At 44.2% G+C, this 26,862-nt stretch overlaps 3 protein-coding genes across 14 annotated transcripts; 1 reads left to right on the top strand and 2 right to left on the bottom strand.

The window, feature by feature from the left end:
* Positions 1-297: 297 nt before the first annotated feature.
* Positions 298-8,109, bottom strand: rln3a (relaxin 3a). 4 transcript variants are annotated; one of them, XM_076086153.1, is made up of 3 exons: positions 6,586-8,109; positions 1,842-1,991; positions 298-1,536 (listed from the first exon to the last, which is right to left on the bottom strand). In XM_076086153.1, the coding sequence occupies exons 2-3, from the start codon at positions 1,945-1,947 to the stop codon at positions 1,259-1,261; spliced, it is 384 nt and encodes a 127-aa protein (XP_075942268.1). In that variant the 5' UTR covers positions 1,948-1,991; positions 6,586-8,109; the 3' UTR covers positions 298-1,258. The 4 variants fall into 4 exon arrangements, with proteins under 4 accessions (XP_075942268.1, XP_075942269.1, XP_075942270.1 ...); XM_076086154.1 differs by having other exon boundaries at positions 6,723-8,109; XM_076086155.1 differs by having other exon boundaries at positions 6,776-8,109.
* On the top strand, positions 7,466-18,937 carry rfx1a (regulatory factor X, 1a (influences HLA class II expression)). Of its 6 annotated transcripts, none has more exons than XM_076086144.1 (19): positions 7,466-7,624; positions 9,062-9,442; positions 9,740-9,849; positions 9,935-10,027; positions 10,200-10,472; positions 10,684-10,778; positions 10,887-11,280; positions 11,988-12,163; positions 12,802-12,921; positions 13,083-13,216; positions 13,341-13,459; positions 13,696-13,802; positions 13,931-14,082; positions 14,720-14,817; positions 14,998-15,147; positions 15,590-15,798; positions 16,132-16,285; positions 16,369-16,414; positions 16,500-18,937. In XM_076086144.1, exons 2-19 carry the CDS (start codon positions 9,082-9,084, stop codon positions 16,658-16,660), a joined length of 2,952 nt encoding a protein of 983 aa, XP_075942259.1. In that variant the 5' UTR covers positions 7,466-7,624; positions 9,062-9,081; the 3' UTR covers positions 16,661-18,937. The 6 variants fall into 6 exon arrangements, with proteins under 6 accessions (XP_075942259.1, XP_075942258.1, XP_075942257.1 ...); XM_076086143.1 differs by having other exon boundaries at positions 11,982-12,163; XM_076086142.1 differs by having other exon boundaries at positions 10,887-11,331.
* On the bottom strand, positions 17,374-26,599 carry LOC142944928 (far upstream element-binding protein 2-like). 4 transcript variants are annotated; one of them, XM_076086147.1, is made up of 18 exons: positions 26,380-26,599; positions 25,565-25,667; positions 25,286-25,345; positions 24,795-24,831; positions 24,567-24,619; positions 24,374-24,457; positions 24,201-24,258; positions 23,858-24,029; positions 23,607-23,705; positions 23,425-23,523; positions 23,234-23,336; positions 22,804-22,925; positions 22,376-22,669; positions 22,170-22,285; positions 21,987-22,066; positions 21,430-21,636; positions 20,906-21,093; positions 17,374-20,780 (listed from the first exon to the last, which is right to left on the bottom strand). In XM_076086147.1, exons 1-18 carry the CDS (start codon positions 26,506-26,508, stop codon positions 20,772-20,774), a joined length of 2,013 nt encoding a protein of 670 aa, XP_075942262.1. In that variant the 5' UTR covers positions 26,509-26,599; the 3' UTR covers positions 17,374-20,771. The 4 variants fall into 4 exon arrangements, with proteins under 4 accessions (XP_075942262.1, XP_075942263.1, XP_075942264.1 ...); XM_076086148.1 differs by having other exon boundaries at positions 24,386-24,457; XM_076086149.1 differs by lacking the exons at positions 17,374-20,780; positions 20,906-21,093 and having other exon boundaries at positions 21,494-21,723.
* Positions 26,600-26,862: the final 263 nt, after the last annotated feature.

Raw genomic sequence — 26,862 nt, 5'->3', positions numbered from 1 at the left:
TTGTTTCTACTCCACAGCAGACAGCTGTATACGTGTCATATTAAGATTTTACATAAAAGAAAGATATAAACGTATATGAACTGTAATACATAGTTAAAAATAAACCAGTGGTTCCTGGCATCTAGCACTATAGCAGTAGTTGTAGTTGGGCAGGTGACCCTTGTCATGTTTCAGTTATCTATGAGTTGTTCATCGTCGTGATTTCCCCTCCAAACTTCTCAGATGGTTTTATTTGAATAATCTTTCAAAAGCCCGAAGAGGTTGAATCATCCAGCATTTCACAAAAACAAAGGCAAGTTTAGAGAAAAGTCCCAGATTTAATGCAAATTTGTTTAGAATTTTTTATTTTCTTTCCTGTAACAATCACTTCACAACCTTTCAGATTTAGTCTCCTCTGTAACTACGACATTAAAATGCTGCTTACAAATTCAGTCAGTATAATAACGTAATAATGTATGGGTCATTTTAATGCAGATACTTTTGATACTTTAAGTTCATGTTGCTGATAATACTTCTGCTCTACTCAGTTTTAAATGTAGGGATTTTAAGTGTATAATATGAATCTGTACTTTTACTTAAGTATATGACCTGGAACTGATACATCTTCTCCCGACAATGTCATTGTCTCAAGAGTGTTGTAATGAAAGTATGCTGCACCAAATGCAAAATATGCCAGCACACCATATTTCAGGTGAAGTGAGACTTTTTTAAGTCTTGGCAATTGAAGAAAGACACAATTTCAACATGACTTTAAAAGGTAATGGTTCTTTTAACACATTGCTTTTATTATAGATCTGAACCTTTAACCCAATTAGCTCTCTGTGTGATATGAAACAAATGCAAAATACCAACAATCTACTTCTAATTGACAAACAAGATTACACATTAATGACTTGCTTTGCAGTTATTTTCAAATGACAACAAAATTACATTTCTTTATCTTGGACTCTCAGACGCAGCTGATAAGGAAAAAAAGTGAATTGCAATGTGTGTGATAGTGGTTGGGAAAGACAAAACAGCTTGGTTCAAGACCAACAGAAATATATACATATATGTATATATATGTATATATTTCAATTTGAACACATGGCAGCCCTTTCCATACATTTCATAGATACTAAAAACAAAACAATTCAAACAGTTTATTTAATTAACTGAAAGACACTAGAGAGAAAAATAAAGTGTGTGTATATTTGTGTGTCTGTTTGTGTACTTGTGTCTGCCGCTGTGTTCACTGAGATGGCGTATAGGCTGACTCTCAGCAAAGGGAGCTGATCTCGCTCTTGCTGCAGCCCCACTTGCAGCAGGCATTGGACAGGCCTACCACCACGTCCCGGCCCTTGCGGTCAGCGTTGCGTAGGGCTTCCAGGATTTCCTCATTGATGAAAGAACGGGCCGGCCTGCTAAAGACATGGTTGTCTCTGGCTGTGAAGCTTAGGTCTCTGTTCCTCTGGAGGAAGCTCTCCACCACATCATTGTGACTCAAACCCTCCGAGGACTCGTCCTGACGGGAGCTGAAGGGGTCCTCAGAAGCATCTGCAGCAACAAAACGGGTGATGAAGAATGAGAGACTACTCATGTTTTTGTCTTACACACACATTAAATAATAGTTCCTGCCCATTTTCTGTATTTCGGACCAAAAGGATGTATCAAAGCCACAATCTTTACTGACATATTCATCAAGGACATATGATCATTTCGCAAAGATCCAGAAAAAATCAGATCAGAAATTGAACAAAAGAAGTTGATGTCATAAGTGAATATGTATCAGTCACCAGATGAAACCCTAACAGTGATGATATGAGACATCTGGTGAGGATGCAGCGCCCTCAGCCTCTCACCTGCACTCCTGAGTGACCGTCTCCATCGTGAGCCTCCGCAGGTGAAGATGACTGCCCGGATGAACTCTCGGCCACATAGTTTCACTCCATATGCTGGGTCGTCCATGGGCTGAACCCCAGCCACCAGCAGACACACAGCCAGTACCACAGCTTTCCACATAGTGCCCCAAGGAAATAAAGCAAAACAGAAGTGGTTGAAATGATTCTTCGCTTTGAGCACCACTTGGTTTTTTTGTCTCCCTGTTTGCAAGAGCTATGGCTTTCTAGCTGACCCAGGTTTGGTTTATAAAGGGGTTTGGAGCCCTGCAAGGGAGACATGCATACTGCGCACGCAGGTCGTCTCCGGAAGAAGAACAGATTTGAAAGAGAGATACAGTCAGAGACCTTTATGGAGACAAAAAGCGGACCAAAGGTGGCATAATAAACGAATATGTCAGATGATTTAACTGGGTTTCAGCATGAGAAGCACTTTTGTCACTTTTAATGTCCCTCAATATTACGACCTCATCACTTACATTTAATATGTAAACGATCCCCTAATTGTGGGTCATGTAGTGGATGTGAATATGAGCATATTGACATTAATAATGTCAAACCAAATGCAAAAAATAATAGACTTTGTGACGTAAAAAACATTTAATTAGAGCAATTACAACTCTGTCTCCATATATGTTTCTCAAAGGGCATGGCATTTGCAGATATATGAATTGTCTTTGTTATATGCAAAAATAATCCTTAAACTGACACCTAGACCAACATCATTAGTTTGAAGAACAGAGGGGCATTGTAAAGGTAATTCCTTTAAATAAATACAAAAGAAACACACGGTGAACTGACATTACCCCAACACATGGAATCAATAATTCGTGCTTAATTACGCATGTTGCCATGAATTCCCTGATAAGATTTAACATTCGCACCACTAGAGGGATATATTTCGGCCATTGTTTCCGATATCACAATTATTTACATCTGTTTTCCCATTTTTAATCCACACAAGACTCTGCATAACTTCAGTATGTATAATTTTTCCTTTTCTCTTGAAAATTGCCTATTCGGTCATCTCTATGCCAAAAGGTGAACTGGGAGGACTGAGACAGGACCAGTGACATTTCCAAAGCCAGATAACATAGAAGTCTTATTATGAGTCAGACAAAAATAAAACACATTTTTATCTGTGTATCCACATAGTCAAAGGTCGCTCGTTTAGGAAATTACAATGGGGACGATGAATTAATAATGAATGTGACGATAACAAGCAAACAAAATGGCATTTTAGGAGGGTGTGTCCACCCTGGCATTCATTAACAAATGTGTCACAGAAGTGACCTGTGGAGGTCGTGGCAGCAGTATGAAAACGCAATAGCCCATCATTTTTTATTTTTTGCGTTTCAGTACATAGCAGGTGTTGTCATTTTTATGTTCAGTTGAATGGCCGTTGCATAACTATAAAATAAAATCTAACTAATATTACAACAGAAGTGTTTTATCCTATAATGCTATCCAAAAGTGTTGATAGGCAAGAGCAGGAAATGAAATAAATTGTCCTCCTGGCAAAAGTCTATGCCTACTAGTACTGGAGATATAATACAACTGAGATCAAGTGATTGTGTGTCCAACATATTTGTAGAATGACTCTTCAGCATAAAAGACAAATACTTGAACTAGATTCAAATCTCTCTTTAGTGCTTGTCACATAAATAAAAACATAATCATGTGGGCATTCATCAGCTGACCAAAGACCAATGAGTAGTACACGTAATGGTATTGGCTGTAACCACCATGTTTTAAATGTGAGATATTACTGTGACACTATCAAAACACTAACTGCAGAAGTTTGACACTAAAATGAACATTACTTTCACCAGCATAGCAACCGCCTTAGTTGTAAAACATTGTATGTCTATGATGGACAGGTATGTCCCACAAATGGGCCTGGATGGCTTTTGTAGTAGAAAGCAGAGCCGTTTAATGAGAGTCACGTCATCTCCATTCACCCCGATGGGCCTTTTTTAAACCTCATTTCATTAATTTCATGTTGATTTATTGGAACAAATACATTGCACAACAATTATTCAATGTAGTGTATCAGTGTATGCCTCCCACTTACTTATTCCCAATTTATCGGTTACAATATAAAAGAGCAGTACAAACACATTGTAAGCCACTGAGAAGAAGAAGAAGAAGAAGAAGAAGAAGAAGAAGAAGAACAAACAGTGAGACACCATCCCTGTCTTGCCTCCCAGATGCCCCGCCATTATCCCAATAGGTCCCCATATTGGTTGATAGTGTTAAGGTACTACTGGTTGCTGTAAAATTAGCATTGGGACTGTTTTATGCGTGGTTTCAGGCTTAGACTGCGATCATCCCCGATGTTACTGGTGCGTTGTATTAGTACACAGTAAATTTGTCAGAGTAAATTTTACTCAAATTGAAAAAAATTTTACTCAATAAAATATAACATTTGGTCCCAGTCTATATAGAGTAAAATCTACTCTTACCTCAGAGTTAATAATTCAGAGTATTTTTTACTCTATTCAGTGTTTGTATTTAACTCTACGTGATGATAATTTACTCTATGTAGCATAAAATGAAAACAACTCTACTGCCATTTTACTCAATTTAGAGTTATATTCCACTCGATATAGAACTATATTCCACTCCATATAGAACTAAATTACACTCCATATAGAACTAAATTACACTCCATATAGAACTAAATTATGATTAAAACCTGTGAGAACTTACTCTGGAAGGTTATCATTAAACCCAACAAGTTAAATAAATCAGATATCAGTATTTACCAAAGCACAATTTATTATTTTTATAACAAATGTGCAATGTATCCATACATATTTTACAGAATACATTTTGGACCTCTGTAAAATGAAAAATAACATTTTGGCCTTTTCACTATGACATCATAGGAAACAGTATGGCACAATAAACAAACTTGCGTCATCACACCTGTATGACATTTGTACATCAAATGCTTTGTAACAGAAAATCTCTTTCACATCAACTACATGAGGTCCGTCTTTTGTGCACACAACTTTATATGCATTAAAATGCTCATCAAGACACACTGTTTGCAGGGCAAATGTAACAAACAATAACCTCTCATCTTTCAGAACAACATGGTAGATTTTGTGAAAAACTGGCATCTCACAATGAACCTTCAGACAAACGACTAAACCTGTCCGATACATATTTCCATGGTGTTTGGCCCATCTAATATTTAAAACCTTGGTGTCAATTGGTACCTGAATAGTCTCAGCTATCTCATAGCCCCAGTCTAGCACATTTAAAGCTACCATTTTACCTGGACCAATTATCACTCCGTTGGGATCAAATGTCTGCCACCTGTATGCTATTTGATTTTGGTGTTTCTTAGCCAAAGTTTTAATGATATTTTTGAAGCTTTTTAATTGTTACTTAAAGAAATTATGCTTTGCTTCATAGCGCATGCACCAACTATGCAAAAGTGGTCCAATTTTAAGAATACACATAGGGTAATGCACCATAAAATGATGTTTTGGTAGCAGCCTTTTGTTTGGAAACAAATGCTTGAACAACCTGTGGTGTTCCGCGATTAAGTGTTTCAAAAAAATAGTAATACCCTTTGATAACTTTGGTGAAAATACAATGTTTACAATTTGAAGCAAAAGCAGTAGCAAATACCAGTGTTGATCATTTGGACAAACCAAGTCTCCAAAGATAAGTGGTAGATTGCGAAGTAAACACCAGGATTGGATTGCATTCAACCCCAAGTCATTTGAGTCCTCCCTTAACTTAACTGTAGGAGGTTTGTTGTTTTGCTCCATATAGCCATAGTTAAAACTCCTAATTCTACTGTCTATTTCTTTTAATGTTGTGTACTTATCTTTCAAGTGCAGCAATAGAAGTTTCATTTCATATTGTGCCACTCCCTCCAAGATATCGTGCATAATATCGACAGAGAAGTTTTCACATGTATTGAAATATTGCAAGTCATTTAGAATGCAAGAACGTTTAACGCCCATCACATAGGGAAGAGTGGGATTTGTCTCCATCATTTGGCAATGTTCCGCATGAAGTGCGCGAGTTCGCAAAACTATCTTGGGTGAATCTTCATTAAACTCAGTCTGAAAGTCTTCTTTCTCAGCAAGACAGAAGCGGCAACAATATCTGGCACTGAATGATTCAACAAAACCAAACAAACTGTGAAGACCAAGGTTGTCACCTGTAACTTGGACAATAGTTCCATACACTGGCTGATCATACATGGGGACCCGAATTCCATCCTTCTCAAGTATTTTAATATCCTGCATAAGTGGATCAAGTATTTTAGAAAAGCCATACGTTTTAACATCTTGGGCATGAAATAAAGCGACCAAATGAATATTAAGCAGATTTGAGTTGTATTAGTATGTTTTGGTGTAATTTAACCTGGTTTATCTGCAACTACCTGATGTTAACTCAAAGTTATTCTGTTAGGCCCAGAACACCTCTAACGATATAGTTTCTCTAGACGACATTGCTCTGGCATCCAGCAGCAACGTAAAGAATCTCGGAGTCATCTTTGATCAGGATGTGTCCTAAAACAAATTTCAAGGAGTGTTGTTTTTTCACCTATACGTAACATTTCCAAAATTAGGCGCATCCTGTCTGAAAGAGATGCAGAAAATATTGTTGACACATTTGTTACTTCTAGACGACATTACTGCAATTCCTTATTATCAGGCTGCTGTAATAAGTCTCTTACATCTCTCCAGTTGATTCAGAATGCTGCAGCAAGTGTGCTAACACAAACTAAAAAAAGAGATCATATACTCCTGTATTAGCTTCTCTGCACTGGCTCCCTGTAAAATTAAGAATATAATTTTAAATCCTTCTCCTCACCTACAAAGCCCTAATTGGTGAGGTACCATCATATCTTAAGGAGCTTATAGTACCATGTTACCCCAGTAGAGAGCTGTGCTCACTGAATGCAGGGTTACTTGTGGTTCTTAGTCTCAAAAAGTACTCAAGCTCCTCTTCTGTGGAACCAGCTTCCAGTTTCAGTCTAGGGGGCAGATACACTTACCACATTTAAGATTAGGCTTATGACTTTCCTCTTTGATAACACTTACAGTTAGGGCTGACTCAGGTTTGCCTTAGTCCAGCCCCTAGATATGCTGCTATATTTTAGGAAGTCCCCAGTCTAGGTCTATAGCAGCAGTGTATACACTGAGCTCCTCTCTCCTCTTCTCTCTCTCCTTCTGTATGAATGTCCCATTAATGCACATTACTAACTTTGCTTCTTCCCCGGAATCTTTGTGCTTTCTCGCTATGTTTTTGCTTACAATCTGCAACCTCACCACTAGACATCAGTGGCCTAAAAACAAGGGAACTTTAGCCTAAAATACGTCAACAAGGCAGTTAACTGTAGCGGAACTACACTTACTAATCCTCAAATATTAGCTAATTTTACTTTTTTTAAAACCCAAATGAATCACGTGACAATCAAGCATTTGAACCTTTTTTTGACACGACTCCATTTATAGGGCTCTGGTAGAAATGCGCTGTGCCTGTGACTTTAAGAAAATTTGGCAGCGCTCAGCCAATCACAGCGACGAAGAGGGGAGGGAAGGGAGCGGGTGGGTAGCAACAGTTGCCCTGGTGAGGACGAAGCGCCATAGCCACGGTAGCCCTGGCGACAAGAACCCAGCAACGAGAATCAACAACAACAACAACTGAATCCGCCATAAAAAAATATAAAAGAAGACATTTAACCGGTGGGAAATACACACGTGGATACAGAGGTGACGCTCTTTACATATAGGGAATATTTTATGTCCAATAATGCTTCAACTGAATTGTGCTATTGCTTTTTTTCTCCCATGTTGTTTCAGTAGCCATAACAGGCAACGGTTAGCCGAGGTTAGCCTGCAAGCTATTGATAAATCAGTCGCGTGTGTGTCCTGAATGGGGTCGTTTTCTGCCCGCTACTCGTTCCAGTGACACTGGATTGTGTCTGCCATGACGACGCAGCCACAGATGCATACTCAAGCAGGCCGTTGTTATGGCGATGTCAAATGCAAAAGGTACAAAATGGCGGTTGTTGTAGAGACCAGTTAGCTAGATATAGCTATAGCACCAGTGCTGTCACGACAGGCTCGTGCTCGCTGCTGCTTCACGTTAACTAACGGTTACCAGTAACGGACACTTATCATTTTAAACGATAATTAACGGGCGTTCAGTGGCGGTTTCATACGTTATGTTTTATTAACAGCACCCCCCCTCCCCGGCACAAAACCATGTCCCTATGTAACGGTACATGACGCTACCGCCCCAAAAGAAAGACAAAATTAAGGATAGTCGAGTTAAAAGTGTGACTACATAGACAGGTATTGGGTTCGTTCTGATGCAGAATAACAACCGGCTCGTTAAATATCGCTTTCGGTGATGGGAAGTTGAAAGGTGGCGGACATTTAACATGTGAGGGGCGTGGCGAGAGAAGGCGTTGTGCAGGTCCGAGTCTAGTTTAACGTGTTTCTTCACAGATTTAACGTTAGATTTGTATTAACGTTTCTTGTTGCCAATTGACCATAATCGTCAGAATTTAAAAAAGCTATTTTGTTTTGAAAACATAGATTTTCACAATAATTCCCTTCCTCTGTGCCAACGTTATCTGTTTTCAGATTTAAAAAAAGACGCAAGGTTTATAAGTTAGTATCAAGGCTATTGTATTAAAATGGTTCACTTATCAAGTACCAGGTGTACATGTAATATCCGTAATTGTGTGTGACATAAAGCATAACAACAGAATGCATTATAACATGCAGTATTAGTGCAATGTGGTAAAGGGGGTTTCCCAACTTGAGCTAGGGCATGACTGTGTGACTGGCCATAGGATGTGAGATCACATTACAGGTAATGAGACACCGACATGTTTGTTACCGTCAATGCTCCTCCGTCCACACACACACACACACACACACACACACACACACACACACACACACACATCTGCACATCAGCTGCACCACCAACAGGTCAGCTACAGTAATACGTGTGTGTGTGTGTGTGTGTGTGTGTGTGTACTGGCTTCAAATACCAAATGACTTTGGCCTCTTCTTACCAAATAGAACCTGGAAATAAACATTTCCAGGATTCGTCCTGGAACTCATACTGGAGCATTCAGAGCATCTCTTATACACCAGAAATGCATAACTAATCACTTGTCTCTTTTTCCCTAGTGTGATTCCCAGCTCTAGTCATGGCCACCTCAGGCTACGTAGGTGAGATCCAGCCGGCAGCCCAACCCCAGGGAGCTGGTGTTACTGTGACAGTGGGGCAACCTGACGCCAGTTCTAGCCCCACAATAGCCCCGCAGTTTCTGGCTGAGATTCAGACTACCGTGGCCACTCCCACCGTTGTCACACCCACGGGCCAAACTACTCCCACCGATCAAGCCACCTCCATCATCACTCAGAAGCCTGCAGATGTTAGTCAAGCCCAGTCCACAGCACAAGCCCAGCCTCCTCAGACCCAGTATGTGACTGCAGAGATCCAGGGCTCCCCCACGCAGTCTGGAAATGCTCAAAGCACTCCTCAGTACATCGTCGTCACAGTCACAGGTAAGGGCTGAGCTTTGCATACCGTTATTTTCCATTGGGGCAGAAGCAGTGCTTTACTTAATACATCCATATTTTAGTAGTTACTCTACATACAATTGGAGTTCTTTAAAAAACTTGTCGACACAGTTTCTTGTTCTAGGTTTAGAAACTAACGATCATGACTAAGTTTGAAACTTTGTTTCAAAGTAGGTGGAATGACCGTGTGGGGCACTTTCAAAAATGGCAGCATATCAACAACTTCATGAAAGTAGAATGTCACTAACTTGTGAATGTATTTACATTCCCTTTGTCCTTAAGAGGGCTCCCTTCACTCAAGTGACAGCTTGTCAGACTCCAGCCCCCCTCCAGCTGTGGTGCAAACAGGAGTTCCCACGCAGGTTGTCCAGCAGGTGCAAGCTGCTCAGCAGGTAATATATGCACGTACACACAAGCACATTATGAAATTAATGTTGCCGTGGCTCTTAAAACTATTTATGATCTTTATCTCTGCAGAGGTCAGTGGTGCAGGCCACCTCTCAGATAGCCAAGACTGAGCCGGGCACTCAGCTCAGTGTCACCAGTCTACAGCCGGTTCATATCCAGGAGGTCAGTCAAACACACAGTAACACAGTTCGTCATTGGTGGTCAAATATGATGTCTGACAATAACAAAAGTGGATCACATGTGACATCCAAAACTTTCCAACTTCCTCACATTTTGGCTTAGTATTAGCCAACTAATCACATCTGTGGTCGAACCTGCTTCTGTGGGCTTTCAGTTCCCCCCTTACTCTGAGGTGACAGCGTTAGTCAGGGATACAAATCTAGAAGAATGGCAGTTTCAGCATGAGATAGGACAGCCAGAGTGCCAGGCCCCGGTATCAGCAAACTACATAAGCGACTGGTGCGGCACGCTGGTCTACCTCCCCCTGGACCTCCTTCAGTATTACCAGTCACTGCACTGGCTCTCTGGGCATGCCGAGATAGGAGGAGCCCACCCTGCAGTCACAAGCTCAGGCCTCGATCAGCCACCATCGCACGCTGCTTTCCAAGTAGGTCAGGGACACAAGGGTGACTGCTGCTATATAATCAAGGGAACAGAGAATATGTCCGTTGCTAAGAAACGCAAGTTATAATGTCAGAAGAAACTGTGTTTGAAAGATGTTAGTAGGCTTGTCAGGCAAGATACAGTTGATATGGTTAAACTAGGCAGAAAGGGATTTATTGAATTTGTGTGTGTGTGTGTGTGTGCTCACTCCTTAGGTCCAGCAGCAGCTCACACCAGTGCCAGTGCAACACGTGTACGCCAATCAAGTGCAATATGTGGAGGAAGGAGAGACCAACTACACCAGCACCATGTTAGAATAAAACTGTCCATCAATAAACTAACCCATGTCCAGACAGAACGTTTTCCCTTTTTACAGTTTACTTTGTTCCAAACCCATCTTTTCGTGTCTTTCATCCAGCCGTTCCAGCGCCTTTCCCTACACCGACACCCCGCTGTACACCCAGACCACAGCCGCCCAGTATTATGAAGGTCAGCCAACTTCAGGCTCACAGGCGTCCACCCCTGGCACACCTCTAACCGTCTCTGTCACTGCTGGCACAGCAGGGGGCGTGTCCATGTTTGTTGCCCAGCCCACCAGTGCAGCGGGGGGTGGTGCCACCGTGGTGACCACAGGTGGCACCACCAATGGGGCGGGGGAAGGGGCGGGCACCAACGGTGGCGCAGCAGGCAGCTATGTGATCCAGGGGGGTTACATGCTGGGCAGCGGCGGCGGCGGCGGTGGAGGAGGAGGAGGAGGGGCCGCTGGCAACAGTCAGAACTACTCGCACACCGCCCGCGCCTCGCCAGCCACTGTGAGTATTACAGAGGGCGAGGAGGGTAGCGTGCCGTCGGCAGACAAGAAGGTATGCAGAGGCGCCAAGCGCAGGAATTTCTTCTTCTTCATTTTTGTTCTCATCCCCACAACCCCATTGGTGGCGCATACTGATGACGTCATAGTTTTGTCCTGTGGAAAGCACAATTTAAAAAAATGTAGGAGATTTTGTATCAGGACCAGAAAATATTAGCAGTGGGTGATGTAATACTTTGAGAATTGCATCACATTCAAATGTGTCGTAGCATACGGTGTTTTTAACTGTGCTGAAACAAAACAAAACCATGGCCTCATCGTTCTCATATCATTACAGTGCATGTGATGAGGGGGCATTTTTTAAATTTGCCTGAAATGCCCCAAAAATATATTGTTCGTCACCAAATTCATCCCATTGAACCCCATATGATAATGGTAACCAACCTATGTTTGGCAAAACATCCCATCAGTATTGCAGGTCATTAATTCATTGCATACCAAATTTGTATGCCACGGCACGCAAACAAATGTATTCGTGTGTTTTCATTCCCAAAGGATCGACAAACTGTAAATGTGAATCGATGTGACCGCATGTACTGTAAACCGTTTGTGTGTCCATATGTTGCAGTGCATTTCCTGTTTGTATCTATTGGCTTTGCTAACTGCACCAGCTGTTGTTCTTTTTTTTCATTGCCTGCGTGTCAGGTACAGTGGTTGCTGGACAACTACGAGACAGCTGAAGGAGTGAGTCTGCCTCGGTCCACCCTCTACTGCCACTATCTGCTGCACTGCCAGGAGCAGAAACTGGAGCCCGTTAATGCTGCATCTTTCGGGAAACTCATCAGATCCGTGTTCATGGGGCTGCGCACACGACGCCTGGGCACACGGTAAGACGGGTCATCAGACACCCGAACTCAGGTACAGAACACATGAGAGTCCATATATCAACTTGACGTCACAGAGAGAGCAGGCAAACGGAGAGAAACACTTCTCCTTACCACAGCGATGCACATCAGTAGCACAGACACACCTCTTTATACACGCTGCATGGTTCATATGCATTTAGACCTCAACTAGTGGACACCCACCAGGACACCCGATAGGAGAACAATGAAGGTTTTAGTAGGAAAAGGAAGAGAGCTCTTTCGAGTATTGCAAAACGTTTGCCTGGTGTAGGAAGAGATGTGGGTAGAGATGAAGACAGACAGCGTGTGTGTGGGTGTGAGTGAGTTTCACAAAGGAGGGGAGAGTGAGCAAGTGAGATTTACTTTTAAGATTTCTTAAAAGTCAGCGGGTTTTGATTAAACAATATATTTTTCGTGATTGTATTTTATGAAATTAAAGATATGTATAGTTAAATCAGTCAGTGTTGAGACTATGGACAGCATGTAGCTGTGGGGGAGTTCCCACAGGTTTGTATAGACAACGTAAACCCTTTCTTCTCACATATACTTGTTTTCTCCTCAACAGATTTGTCAAAACAAGTTGAATTTGATGTAAAAACACATGAATCTGTTCCTGACAGGGGTAATTCTAAATACCACTACTATGGGCTGAGGATCAAGGCCGGCTCTTCTCTTCTCCGCCTGATGGAGGACCAGCAACATCTGGCCATGAGGCAGCAGCCCTTCTCACAGAAACAGAGGTGCACACACACACACACACACACACGCACACACACACACACACATCTATTGTCTGTCATCACCATTAAATGATCTCACGGTTCCAAACACCTGCTTTATGAGGAGACAGATTTGCCACTTCCTTTCACTTTGTCGTTCATCATCTTTGTGGCCCTATCAGGTTGAAGCCTGTGCATAAAGTCGAGGGACTGACCAATGGCACGGCAGCGGGAGCCGGCCAGCAGCAGCAACAGCAGCAGGGGTCAGGGCAGGTGGACATCAGCACCCAGGTTCAGCAGTACCAGCAGTTCCTAGGTGTGTACAGTGAACGGTGAAGTCTGATGGTAGTATTGTAAAAATACAAAATACAGTATAATACAATATTAATTACGGTAATAATGTGGTTTCTCTTTGAGTATCCAGTGTTCTTGTGTTCCAGATGCGTCCCGAGCTCTCCCAGATTTCCCAGACATCGACCTCCAGGGGAAGTCTCTGCCAGAGGGGATCGAGCTGGAGCACATCAAGAGCTTCCAGCTGCTGTACAGAGAGCACTGTGAGGTAAGTGAATGAAGGGTAATCCGTTAGCTCGGGGGCACCCATTGAGTATTTATGAGTGGAAGACTACTTTAAATGAAAGAACCCTGCATGACTTATAGTGTAGGAAGAAAAACCATGCTGTAAGACAGCCGAGGGTCCTTGTTTTTCTCACTTCATTGTCCGTCCAATTGATCTTGTGATAATCTGAATGTGCTCAGTCATTTATGTATACGATGTGCTCCGTGTGTTCCCTTCAGGCCATACTAGATGTGATGGTCAACCTGCAGTTCACCCTGGTGGAAACTCTGTGGAAGACCTTCTGGAGGTTCAGCCAGAATCAGGCTGGAGATGCCACGTTGGCTGTGTGAGTGGTCAAAACTTAAAGGCCAAATATTCAAAATTCAGTCCTAAACACAAGTAAAAAGATTGTCCTAGTGCAGAAGAGCAGTACCATTTGGTAATTCAAACTGGCATGCATGTGTGTGTTGGCAGCCATGACGAGTCAGAGAAGCGCCTCCCTAAGTCCTGTTTGGTGATTCTGTGCAAGTATGATCCAGTGCTGCGCTGGAGCCGTGACTGTGACAACTGCCTGTACCAGGGCCTGGTGGAGATCCTCATCCCTGACGTCCTCAGGCCCATCCCCAGTAAGGCTGATTGTGCAGTCAAACATACAGTATGGTGCAGAGAGTAATGTGCACAGAGGGAAATACTTTGACCTCAAAAGTGACCACACTGAAAAGGAAAATACTTGCAAAAAAAAAAAAAAAAATTACAGCTGCCATTAAAGCACATGTATCCATACCTACAGTATATGCACATAGAGAGCCATTTACTTATGAGAGAACAAAGGTATTTGACGTGTAGAAACAGTTCTACTATTCTGGGAGGATTCACCTTTTCCTGGTTGAAACATTTGGAATAATGGACTGGCTCTGTAGTAAAGTTTTCCTAATTACACGCCTGCTGCTGCTGCGCTGTGGAAAGTGACTCAGGGTTCAGACTTTGAATTGAATTACTTTGAGCTATGAGAAAGGATCTGTCCTTCCACACAGAGATATTGCCATGCCCTAGGTGTTTGTCTTCCATGCAAATTGAAATCACATTGGAAAATCTGGTTTTGCCGAGAAATCTGATTCTCCAGCAGAAACGTATACGCCATTTCCACCAGATGTTTGATAATCCGTTTTCCTGGTACATTCTCAGGGCAGAGGGAAATGAAAACATCCTCTGAAGTGACCGGTATTAAAGTCTTTAATTCCCTTTGTTCCTCGCTGCCGCCAGGTGCCTTAACTCAAGCCATCCGCAACTTTGCCAAGAGCCTGGAGAGCTGGCTGACCAACGCCATGATGAACATCCCGGAGGAAATGGTCCGCATCAAGGTACACTCCCCTCGGATTAGCTTGCAGTTAGTGGAACAACATGTTCTATGAGCCATGGAGCAGCTTTTCAGGCTTGCAGGATCAGCTATTATGCTGAGGCTGATTGCAAGTTCAGAAACTGCAGAAAAGTGCCGAACTACTACAGCTGATTTTCATCCTTCTCCCCTTGCGGTCTCTCAGGTAACTTCAGCCAATGCATTTGCCCAGACACTGCGTCGCTACACCAGTCTGAACCACCTGGCCCAGGCAGCCCGCGCCGTCCTCCAGAACACGGCCCAGATCAACCAGATGCTCTCCGACCTCAACCGCGTCGACTTCGCTAACGTCCAGGTTGGTTTAGTCTCTGAACGCACCTCACATGAATGTGTTTGTGGTTTAATCTTGTTGTGCATATGCAGCACTCTCTGCTGCAGCTTGTGGTTTTGATGAGGTTTCATGCGTTGCTGTCACTGCATGAATCATTCTGGTTGTTTTTTCGGCAACTTTCCTACCCAGGTAATGTAAAACAAGCGCTCTTGCTTTTTCCTCAGAAGGTCGTTGTTTTTTCCCCTTTCCTCCAGTGAGTGAACAGCACATGGTTAGATACAGAGCCCTGGACCTGGGACCTGTTTAGTGTCTTGTTAAAGACAATTTGTCAGAGATTGTATTTCCAAGGACTTAAACTTGAGTCTTCTGTTCGAAAGGATAGTCCGTCTAAACATTCGGTTAGCCTGCTGCCCTTTTGCCGGGTGTGACTGCTTCTCACGGACACATCCTGTCCACTCTTTTGCAGGAGCAGGCTTCGTGGGTGTGCCGGTGTGAGGACCGCGTTGTCCAGCGGCTGGAGCAGGACTTCAAGCTGACCCTGCAGCAGCAGAACTCCCTGGAGCAGTGGGCCGCGTGGCTGGATGGCGTCGTCTCCCAGGTGCTAAAGCCCTACCAGCAGAGCCCCGCCTTCCCCAAGGCCGCCAAGCTCTTCCTGCTCAAGTGGTCCTTTTACAGGTGCGATGGGAGACATTTGGACTTTCTAATTTACATTCTACTCTGTTGTCTTTGTCGACGCGGTGAGATTTAACTGCAAGCATTTGTTACGGAGCAAATGAGCAAATTCTATGCCCTTCCAGTGAATCACTGTTTGTGTGTGAACGTACAGCTGTGTTGCATGTTCAGCTTAGAAGTCATGACGGGTATTATTGATTTAAAGTCTCTCACTCTCTTGCTTTGAACTCTGTCACAGTGAATCACTCAGACATACTTCCTGTTTGTGGTTCAGAGGAAGAAGCGACACAGTCACAGAATAGTACTAATGGCAGTTCCCTGATCTCTGCTCTCCAGCTCCATGGTGATCAGGGACCTGACCCTGAGGAGTGCCGCCAGCTTTGGCTCCTTTCACTTGATCCGCCTGCTGTACGACGAGTACATGTACTACCTGATAGAGCACAGAGTGGCCCAGGCGAAAGGAGAGACCCCCATTGCTGTCATGGGAGAGGTACCAAAGCACACACACACACACACACACACAGTAATGTCAGCCTTATTTACAATAATAACACTTTCCCCTCTCGTCATCAGTTTGCCAGTTTAGGCCGGGGTCTACATCAGCTGGATCCGGACAAAGGTAATTAAGACTCTGCTCTTTGTTTCTACTGTATTCCAGACAAACCACAAGCGTTGTTTGTCACTAACTCATTTGTCCATCCCAGAAGAGGAAGAGGAGGAGGACGATGAGAGTGACGACGAAGGCCAGGAGCTGTCTCTCCCCTCGGACGCGGTCGTGCTCGGAGACGATTCTCTGGAGCCGCCCGCCAAGCTGGCCAGAATGGACCAGAGAGTCCTCTTCACGACCGGGTCGGCTGACGACTAACGGCAGCGCAACACTCGCTAGCCGCGTGTTAAATAGGCGTGTGTTGAATATGCACACACACGCACACACACACACAGATGTACATAGAACACTAATTTATACACTTGAACACATGTATATAGATCTTGTAAATGTGTGTGCATACTGTAACTGTCCCCACTTGTTTACGCACACACAATCAAAACATTGAGTACTGCTGTGGCGTGGACGGCACAGCCGCCTGTTGCACCATTGATTCAACACACAGTCGTCGGCACTGCGATAGGATGTGGCTTCAAAAAACCCCAGAGAGAAACACAAAGCATTTCAACCCCTCAGTCGTATTAATCTGTAAAAATGAACTAAAGCCAGGCATGCTGTTTTGTTTTTCTCTCTCGCATCTCAACCTGTAGCCTCCCTTGTCTCCTCGCTGAGAAGCTCCTGCTCACCCTCGATCCTCCTAAAACTGTCACTGCCGTATCAAAGTGGTCTTGAAAATACTGTGGTGTGTGTGTGTGTGTGTGTGTGTGTGTGTGTAAAGGTAGTTTCCACAGGAGGAGGGTGCAAAGTTGACCTCCGACAGTAAACGGCTGAATTTAGTTGTTACTAATTCGTTGAATGTGGGAAGCTGTGTTGTTCAGAAGGGAAGAGACATTTGTGAGGGACAGCAGGAGGTTTGGATTTTTGGGTGGGTTCATCTTCTTTGTGTGTGTGTGTGTGTGTGTGTGTGTGTGTGTGTGTGTGTGTGTGTGTGTGTGTGTGTGTGTGTGTGTGTGTGTGTGTGTGTGTGTGTGTGTGTGTGTGTGTGTGTGTGTGTGTGTGTGTGTGTGTGTGTGTGTGTGTGTGTGTTTCTTTGTTTGCGCTCTGCTTTTACTCCTGGAGGCTGACTGAACATGCTTTTCCATGATGATGATGTGTGTGTGTGCGTGCATGTGTGAGTCATGGCAAGCGTTGACTGTTTTCCTCTGTAGATACCTTCTGAGGCATTCAGGTTTTGATTTTGGGAGACGTGTGTAGATTTCCTGTTTGATTTGGTTTGCCTGTAGAGAAACCGTCCTTGTGTTCTTGGAGTGCCTGTCACAGCTGCTACACACACACACACACACACACACACTTGTAAAAGAAGAAGCTGTGGAACTGGGGCTCCCATTAGTTGCTGCAAAAATCCTCTCTCTTTAACTGAACATCTGGTTCCACGAGAGAGGTACTGTATGTGTCATATTTATTTTGTTGGTTCAAAGTGCTTCATTCCTGTCCATCCAATAAGTTCCTCTGTGGCCTCATTTTCCTTTAATGTATAATTTTTCCTGCCTTATTTCAATATACTTTTCAACGTGTGCCAAACCTGTGTGCGTTTATCCCACACTCCATTGTTTTTAAATGCTCTATGTTTTAAGGAGGACTGTGCCTGAGTAAGAACAGTGATGTACTTATATTCTACTGTATATTTATCCACTATTTTGAATTTTCTTGTCACTAAGTGAACCTCTTGTGCAGTGTACGGTGCTGTGTCGTCACACATTGTAAGCAAACCTCTGTGTGCATAATTGCTTTGTGATTGTACGTCCGGTTATCAATCCTATATCATATCTGATGACTTTCTCCACAAACAGGCCAAGGCCCTGCCTCTTTGCACATATTGAATATTGTCTTTTAAAACTCTTGACAGTTATCTGAAATGATTATTTTTTTCCTTTTCCATTTTCTCTGAAGTCTTAGGTGTGACTTTTAATGGAGTGCAGGTGTCAGATTTCGTGCGAACATGTGGTGCCACTCCGTGTGGTGAGACGGCTCTTTCTGCACAGTCCTCCACAGACACTCATCTCACTCGTGTTTCCGCCCTCCTGCCAACGGCTTTGTGTTTTTGCTTCAGACATTCATATTCTTAAACACTGTTCGTCGAGATCGGTTGTCGTAAACATGTCATTTTTTGGGGGGGATTTTTCCAATACGTCTTTAAAGAGCTGCACTGTTGTCAACAAGCATTGCCTGTTTCAAACCAGCACACCGAGTCCAATGCTACCACAGCAGAGTACATATCACTCCGGTCTTTAAATGATCTGCAGCTTATAGAATGGCCATTGTTTACCCGGTAAAAAAAGAAAAGAAATGTCGAGTCATTTTTATTGTGCATTGTTTCTCATGTACAAAACTAATTGAGAAAAAAAAAAAGATGTTCAGTGGCAGTGTTTTAATGAATTTGGTCTGCTATAAGTATGACTGTGCCTTTGGAGGTGGTAGAATGAAATTCAGATGTTTTTAATTTTAAAGATATAAATTAAAGAATTTTTAAAATTGCACTGCATATTTATTTTCTTCCGAGTTCAGCAAAATTGTTTGTTTCGATCTGTGAATACAGTCAGACAATCTTTGCGGCTAGTAGACAGACAGGGTTGAGGTCTGACGTGCAGCCGCATTCTTAAACTTTGTGTTTGGTTAACGGACCGACTTCCTGGTTCACACACTCACTTATATCACTTCTGCTGCAGTGGGACACGAGAAGAGAAACCACAATTATTCTCAGTCTGTGTTATGAAATTACAAATCAGCTCACGTGTGCAGGAGACTATTACAAATGAAATGTGTTGCCAATTTCAAGTGTGTGAAAACTGAAATGACAGAAATACAGGTAAAAATGTGTAAAACCACAGTACAGTACGTTTTACATGCCATGGGTTCAGTAGCTTGTTTGGGTTTGAATGTCTAATGCACATACAGACGGCTGGAATGACTAAAGGCGTTGGGCCGCCATAATCCTTTCAAAAGAAAATATTTTCGTCTATCTGTTCATCTTCGCAGGACTGATTCATCTGAAGACTAATAGTGACATGTAGTGGTGATTTGTTGTAACTGTGCTTTAGTTCCGTCTGCACAGAGTTTTGAACACGAAAGACAAAATGTTCGACACATATTACAGTAATCAACATTTGCCTCAATTTAATTCAGAGTATCGCTGCTGGTGGTCGTCTATTAACAATATCAACACTGCTGCCAAAGGCAGGCTCACAGCTGCCGTTCAGAATACAAGATTCATACCTGATACATCTCTGGAAGTCAAAACCAACAGCCTTTATATTGCTGAATATATATATATGTACATATACAATATATCTTAAAGTGAGACACACTGGAAGACTACATTTCTTTCTGTTGCACACCATGACTGTGGGGAAGGGAAAAAACCATCAACGCATTCTTGTTGGCATCCATAAAACCAAAGATACCGAACATGTTTTACGTCGTGATCATCACACTGGTGGGTGTTTATGGCAGGGCGGTTAAAGGGAAGCCATTTTTAATCCAAGGCCGAAACAAAGATGCTGAACCTGGTGCAAGGCCCAGAACTCCTGCAGCCTTAAGAGGACTCGGCTCCGTCACGGCCTCCCAAATGAACACATTTTCACATAACTGGCACGTCACCATCAGAAGAAGCCGTTCCTGCTCTTTATTATTATTACTTTTAAGCGTTTTTTTGTCGTCTACCTTCGAGCAGCTTTCAGCAGTTAGTCGACAGCCCACATGCACGAATCAACACTGTGGAATTAATTTGTACGTATCGTCGAACAGGCTCGTACAAAATACTGCGAGTGAACGCATTCATCACAAGCAAAAGAATCCAGTTGTACACAAGATGAAGTACCATGCGAGCCTCAGCTGAGGGGAAATTAAAAGTCAGGACATTGAGCAAATCAAATACGCTGTAAAAAGGATTTCTACACAATATGATTATAGTCCTAATAGCTATGTGCAATTCAGTAAATATAACACAGGGGTATGAAGTGCTATAAAAATGGGTCTTAAGAAGTTATTAAAAGGAAGATGAGACAGCTTTATTGGCAACCCCTCCGTAATAAAGTACACGTTTCAAGGCTTCCGTGTTCATATATAAATGTATGCGGAAGCGCTGAGGAGCTGTGTACCTGTGTACCTGTCTCCCTCCCCTCAGCAGCAAAGCACTAGAACGTTTTGTTCAGTTCGTATTTCTGTTAAAAAGTATCCCGGTGGTGTTTGGTGGTGAGGACGGTTTTTAATTTCCCCTCACAAGAAAATTTAAAACAGACGAGATCCTGGCCTCAGGTTCCAGGTGGTCCTTCCTCGTCCCGTCTCTCCCACGTCTTACTGCCATGAGCTCTCACTGCGTCTAAAGTACAAACGGTTGAAAGGAGGCACGTCGTTTGTTTTAAAACTTCTCATTATAAACTCTCAAAATGTATTCATGGGAAGCTGTGTGTCGGATGAAAACCTGGCTGTAGCCTCTGTACCGACCTGTCCTTGCTGGGGGGCGGACTGCTGGCCGGGGGCCTGTCCCGTCGGTCCGTAGTACGCAGCCTGCTGCCTGTAGTACTCGGCCCAGGCTGCGCTGTAGTCCTGCTGGCCCCCCGGTGTGGACGCCGCTCCCCCCGCTGCCCCCGGGGCTGCAGCTGCCGAGCCAGGGACAGAGCCTCCTGCCTGGGCTAGAGGTGACGGACAAGAGAGACATGAGCCAGCTCACCACCACATTCATTTAGACTTCAAGACCAGTAATAGTTCACCTCGGGAACTAAACATTCTGTGCGTCCCAAATCTGCACTACATTCCTCTTTCTAAATCAGGTTTCGAGTATGCAGTGAGGTGCAATGATTGATGGGTAATCTTGCAGCATAGTGAAGAGCCGTCATTCAGTTCTTCCCTACACAGTTCCCTTTGAACTGAGCATGTTTGAATGTTTAAACCACCAAATCATTTCAGCACTGGTACAAAAGCAATCGTTTGAAGATAAAGCTACAGGTGGGGTTCCTGTGCAGCCTCACCCATCTTCTTGTAGTACTCCTCCCAGGCCTTGGTGTAGTCTGGCTGGCCCCCCGGTGCCTGAGCAGGCTGGGTCTGGTCCCCTGAAGTTTGGGCACTTCCAGCTGGGTCAGCGGGGTACTGGGCCGGCACAGTCCCCGACGGCTGCTGGTAGCACTGAGCGTAGTAGGCCGCCCAGGCTGCGTTGGGGTCATTGGCTGCTGCCTTGCCTAGAAAAGACGCAGGGTGGAGGGTGTGAGGTCCTCATAGGGTGAGGGTGAGCCCCTGCTACTGGCCTGGAGACCGGGCTTGGAGACCAGGGGGGAAACAGAGACAGGGTTAGCCAGAGCAGCTTAAGGTCAAGACTTCTGCATCTCATGACAACAGTTCCATCAGTACTCCTTGTTGACCATCCCAGACTTAGAAGAAGGAACGCCATTACTCATCTGAAATGACTGGGAGGGTTAAACACTAAAACCTCTAGCCTGGAATGAAAGCAGGGTTGAAGCGCTTTTGACCCAACATGCTAAAATGAGCAGAAATAAAACATTGAACCCTGAAAAGTCAAACGGTGACTCACTGGGGTCATGGGGCTGCCACTGCTGGAAGGTGTTGCTCCAGCCTTGAGAGGTGTAGTGCTGAGGACCCGGAGGACCACCGCTGAGGAGAAAAGAAATGGTTCATCATTAATAATCTCTCAGGATCATCAACCTCCTTACATGCCACTGTAAAGCTTTACTGCACATTGCTTGCAGCTACTCACTGCGGTGGTCCGGGTGCCCCAGGCGGTCCGGGGTTGTATGGGTTGGGATTGTAGGGACCCATTGGACCAGCAGGACCCGGTCCACCTGGCCCGGGGCCGACATGACACAAAGGTCCCTGTGGCAGATGACAAGATCACACATCAAATGAAGAAGACCCAAGAAAGGTTTTACTGCATGTAACTAAACAAATAAGAGCGGTAAATGCCTCGATCTTCTCCTCGATGAGCTGCTTGGCGTGGTCGATCTGCTGCGGTGAGCCCCGGATGATGAAAAGCTTGAAGTTGGGGTCTCCGTTGGGGGGCGGCTGTCGAGAGATTTCCACAAAGGCCCCAGTCTGCTGGTTGATGGACTTGACGTTCTCTCCCCCCCGGCCAATCACGAGGCCACACTTGTGGGCGGGAATAGAGAAGGTCAATTCCCCTCCGGGGGGCCCCCAACTGCCTTGTCCCCCACCTCGGCCCCTGTTGCCTGCAGGCATGCCTGGAGGACCTGGGGTAACCTGTGGATGGAGAGAGAAAGCCTCTGTATTAGAACATCATTTACTGCATTTTAGTGTGTGTGTGTGTGTGTATATATTAGTTTACGGGTGAACAAAAGCACGTTTTAGACATTGTGAGAGAGAGTGATCCGTACCCCTTGTCCCTCCTCCCTGACCCTGATGCTCTGCATCAGTTCGTTGATGATCTGGGCAGCGTGCTCGCAGCGGTCAGGGGGACCACTGATGTGGGCGATTTTTTCTGGACCAGTCCCGTCATCTGGAAGAAAGATTGAAATCCTCATTAAGCTGTATCTTTGATATCCGGAATCACAGGGGCCCTCGTAGTTCTGAGAATCAACACCCAAACTCAAGACCTCACACAATCCTTTGTAACAGTAGATGTTCGCAGGCACACCCAGCACTCAGACATCTTTTTCAATAATGCACCTTGAGTCAATAGAGAGGCAAAGAAAGAGAGCAAGATGACACCTGCTCTGCACAAACAAACTCATGTGAAGAGGGCACAGAAAGGTTATTGCTCTGGTGTCTTTCATTTGCACTTATCATGATCATGAGAGTCATCACCTTGTTTGAACTGTATCCTGACTCCAGCATCATTCTGGATTTTCTTGATCATCTCTCCGTTGCGCCCGATGACCACACCGACCGAGTGTCTTGGTACAGGGACCTGAGCGGGAAACGTTTTCAAATCTTGGATTTGGTTCAAAGACAACGTATCCCACTTTCTCTCTCCCCCCCCACACACACTAACTCACATCCATGCCTCCTCCCATTCGGGAGCCAAAGTCATTTCTTTCACTAAAGCCACCGTGGTCTCTCTCCCTCAGAATCTCCTGCACCATCTCCTGGGCTTGCTGAACAGGAAAACATGACAATTACAATACACGGCAACGCAGCACCACGCATTCATGTTGACGAGATGACTTCGTGAATGTACCTGGACTTTGTAAGGATCTCCGATAATGCGCAGGGGCTTGTCGACGTTGGGTCCCTGAGAGGCATCCTGGATCAGGATCATCTTCACCCCTGCACGCTCCTGGAACATCAAACAAATGAAAAATTATGATCGTGTGCATCTTCACGGGAGTATAAAAATCTACATTTTCCTGGCTCCAGTTTTTCATATATCGCAAAATTGCCAAGATGGCCACAGTTTCTAAATGTAAAAGTAACAGCCATGCACTGTACCTGCAGCTGCTTGATAGTCTCTCCTCCCTTGCCAATCACGAGGCCGGCCTTGCCAGCTGGGATCATCATCTCATGCACCGTGCCGTTCTGCCCGTTGGTGGACTCGTGATACGAAGAAGGGGGGGTGCCCCTCCCCCGTGACACGATCTCATCCAGCAGTCTCTTGACATTCCTGGCCAGGGCAGAGCTTACCAAGTTACCCCACATTCATTCGACTAAATTATGTTATTAAGCTGATATGATGGCAAGTGTCATTATAGGTAACCCGTTTAAACGAGTACGGAGGGAAACCCACTGAATCATGAGTAATAATGAGCCTATTTCCATTAAGTCTGATACTTACTGTATGGATTCCTGGGATCCCGTGAGAGAGACGCACCTCTCTGGAAGGCCTCCGCTGTCTGGACACACACACACATGGAGTACATACACTTTAGTTCAACATCTAAAAGGAAAATACTGAATTGTAAACTATAAAAAAGAGATGTAAAGCTGTGGATAAGTGTTTAGCCTCACTTAAGACGGTACCTGGTGCGATCTGAACCTTGCAAGCTGACTCCTGTTGAATCTTGTTGATCTGTTCACCTCCACGGCCGATAACTTGGGTCAAAGAGAAAGAACTTTATCAACAGGGGATCTGTTTGTGTCTTATATTGCAGAAACTGAGTGGCATCAATATGTGTAAAAAACAGAGTTGGGCTGCACTCACTCAGTCCCACCATGCTGTCCGGTATACTGTACTCCTCTGTGCTGGAGGCGGGCCTGAAACCATCAGCAAGCGAGGATGACAAGGAAGGAAAAAGAGGCAACAAATCAGGCAATAGGAGACTTTCTAGTCATATTTTTAGCCACACTCTTGTTTATATCCACTGCCATGATACAAAGGCCCAATACTTCTACATAATACACAATCAAACTGAAAGCTATGAGATCTCACCTTTGTTGTGCAAGAGCAGCTAGCTGTTCACCAATAGCTGAGAAGGGACACCAGAAAAGAGAGAAAGGGAGACAACAGAGCAAAGGGAGAGGTTTTGGATTAATGACTGACTGTGAGAGACACACAGAGGAGACAAGGGTAAAGGGGCAAACTACTGGAACAAGAGTACTGAACAACTGGAAGTCTGTTTTAAATAGAGTCAACTGTGAGTTAAATCAACTTCTATTGTCACACAGCACAGCAACCCAACCTAGGATCAGGAGCAGCAGCCAGCTGCTATACAGCACTGGGAGCAGTTTGGGGGGTCCAGTGCCTTGCTCAGGGGCGCAGTGCCCAGGAGGCGAACAAAAGTCCATGCCCCATATTTGGCCCGTGATGGGACTTGCAGCGACACTTCGGTTTCCGAGCCAGTACCCACCGACTGAGCTACTGCCGCCCAAAAAACACAAAGCAAAGAGTAAACAGTGCATAAAATAGCGGGACGAACTCACACAATGCATTGGCTGAATCCAAGTCACTCTCTCCGGCCAGCTTCTTGCTCTCCGGTTCATCTGTCAGGTGAGGAAACAACAGATAACTACTGTAAATATGTGAGTGTGTGTGACGTGTCCTTGAGGAACACGTTCTGCATCTACAGCCATCATCAAGTGTGCAACACAGATGGTGGTTGACATGTATTCATTCAGCAGAAGCTTTTGTCAAATGAGGCACACTCCAAGCCACGGTAGATCAAGGAGAGGCTGCGCACCGAGCAGCGCGGTCACCAGTACCTGCGTCCTCCAGCTGTCGCTTCTGTGCAGTGAATGCAAAGCCCTCCGATGCAGCGTTGTTGTTCATGGGGGGGCCAGCGTCACCCCCAATTTTAGCTGCAATCTGGAACACAAGTGTAAAATGCACCACGACAATTGAGCCAAGAAAAACGACAATTGTGTACAAGTTACACATTGGGCTGAGCATCTTAGCATGGACTGTGTGTATTAAGTACATATTAAAGTTCACATTATGGCCCTATCTTTAGTCTCCATTATCAGTTTCTTAGTATAATCAGTCTATTTTAGTTATTGTCTTTGATTTGGCTTTAAATTCTATTTATTTCTTAACTATCTGATTTTATTTTTGTGACTTTTTTTGCTAATCAATCCATCTGTTATTATTATTATACAGATATAATGTAAGACTGTATACAGTCACGTTAGCTTTTACATTGGATTACTATACGTTGATGCACTGTTGCCTTTGTTGTTGACTAGTTTGATGAACTATTATCCGCATTACTTTTACATCAACCACCTTCACAGGTAATGAAATTAATATCATTTTGCGAATTTCTTTGTGTCTGCATCCCCGAGTTCAGTGTAGGTTTGTTAGGTACACAGTATTTTAACAACTGTACAAAAAAGCATTACTATAACGTAACTCAACGAGCTTAACTGTGCTATTATGACCAACATGAATATCATATAATAATAACATGCATCCTTGTGTTATGTGTCAAGCCGTGTCAACGATGCTAGCCCTCAAGCTAACTAGTTAGCTCGCCCTGCCTCCACAACCAAACACTCTCTTTCCGGTCACATCTCCTCACCTGCCGGGCCCTGAGCACCGCGTCCGCAAAAGCGTCTTTTTTGATGCCACCTGCTCCGTTCCCAAGAGCCGCTTGTTCGCCCAGAGGGTCCCCGGATCCGAGTGGCGGCACCGCATTGTACTCCGACATGTTGACGAGCGGACAGGCGAGGGAGAGAGGGCACAAGACCGGGAGCAGCTGCAGCAGCGGGAAGGAAAGTCATGAATCTAACGGGTCAAGGAAAACATCACAGCAGCGACGGCGGCCGGGAAGGTGCATTCGCGTTTTTTCACTGGGGGAATAACACAAATTAATTCGTGTTTGCTTTAAGTATTTGTTGTTTACAGTTTGTTACACACAAGACAATTATTTTTTTAACAATATTTGCCTTCAAACAGGTGATGTTTTGTGTAGCACCAACACGACCCTTCTGAAAAGTTCGGAGGAACCTAAATGACAAAAATGACCGATCGATCATCCATCTTTTGATCCAATTACATTTGT

This window comes from Anarhichas minor, unplaced genomic scaffold (genome assembly GCF_050575085.1).
Source record: "Anarhichas minor isolate MPS153535 unplaced genomic scaffold, ASM5057508v1 ptg000007l, whole genome shotgun sequence".
NCBI lineage: Eukaryota > Metazoa > Chordata > Actinopteri > Perciformes > Anarhichadidae > Anarhichas > Anarhichas minor.
The sequence above is the reverse complement of the archived record's forward strand: the minus strand, read 5'-3'. Positions and strand labels throughout refer to the sequence as shown.

Bases quoted from the DNA above. Each gene is read 5' to 3' on its own strand.
- rln3a (XM_076086152.1), bottom strand. From the start codon at position 2,001: ATGTGGAAAGCTGTGGTACTGGCTGTGTGTCTGCTGGTGGCTGGGGTT. The intron at 1,537-1,841 runs GTGAGAGGCTGA...TTGTTGCTGCAG, and splicing joins ACGGTCACTCAGGAGTGCAG to ATGCTTCTGAGGACCCCTTC.
- rfx1a (XM_076086139.1), top strand. From the start codon at position 9,082: ATGGCCACCTCAGGCTACGTAGGTGAGATCCAGCCGGCAGCCCAACCC. The intron at 10,028-10,199 runs GTCAGTCAAACA...GTGGGCTTTCAG, and splicing joins AGCCGGTTCATATCCAGGAG to TTCCCCCCTTACTCTGAGGT. The intron at 12,922-13,082 runs GTGCACACACAC...TGGCCCTATCAG, and splicing joins CCCTTCTCACAGAAACAGAG to GTTGAAGCCTGTGCATAAAG.
- LOC142944928 (XM_076086147.1), bottom strand. From the start codon at position 26,508: ATGTCGGAGTACAATGCGGTGCCGCCACTCGGATCCGGGGACCCTCTG. The intron at 25,668-26,379 runs GTGAGGAGATGT...CTTGTGTTCCAG, and splicing joins CGGTGCTCAGGGCCCGGCAG to ATTGCAGCTAAAATTGGGGG. The intron at 23,337-23,424 runs GTGAGTTAGTGT...TTTCCCGCTCAG, and splicing joins GAATGGGAGGAGGCATGGAT to GTCCCTGTACCAAGACACTC.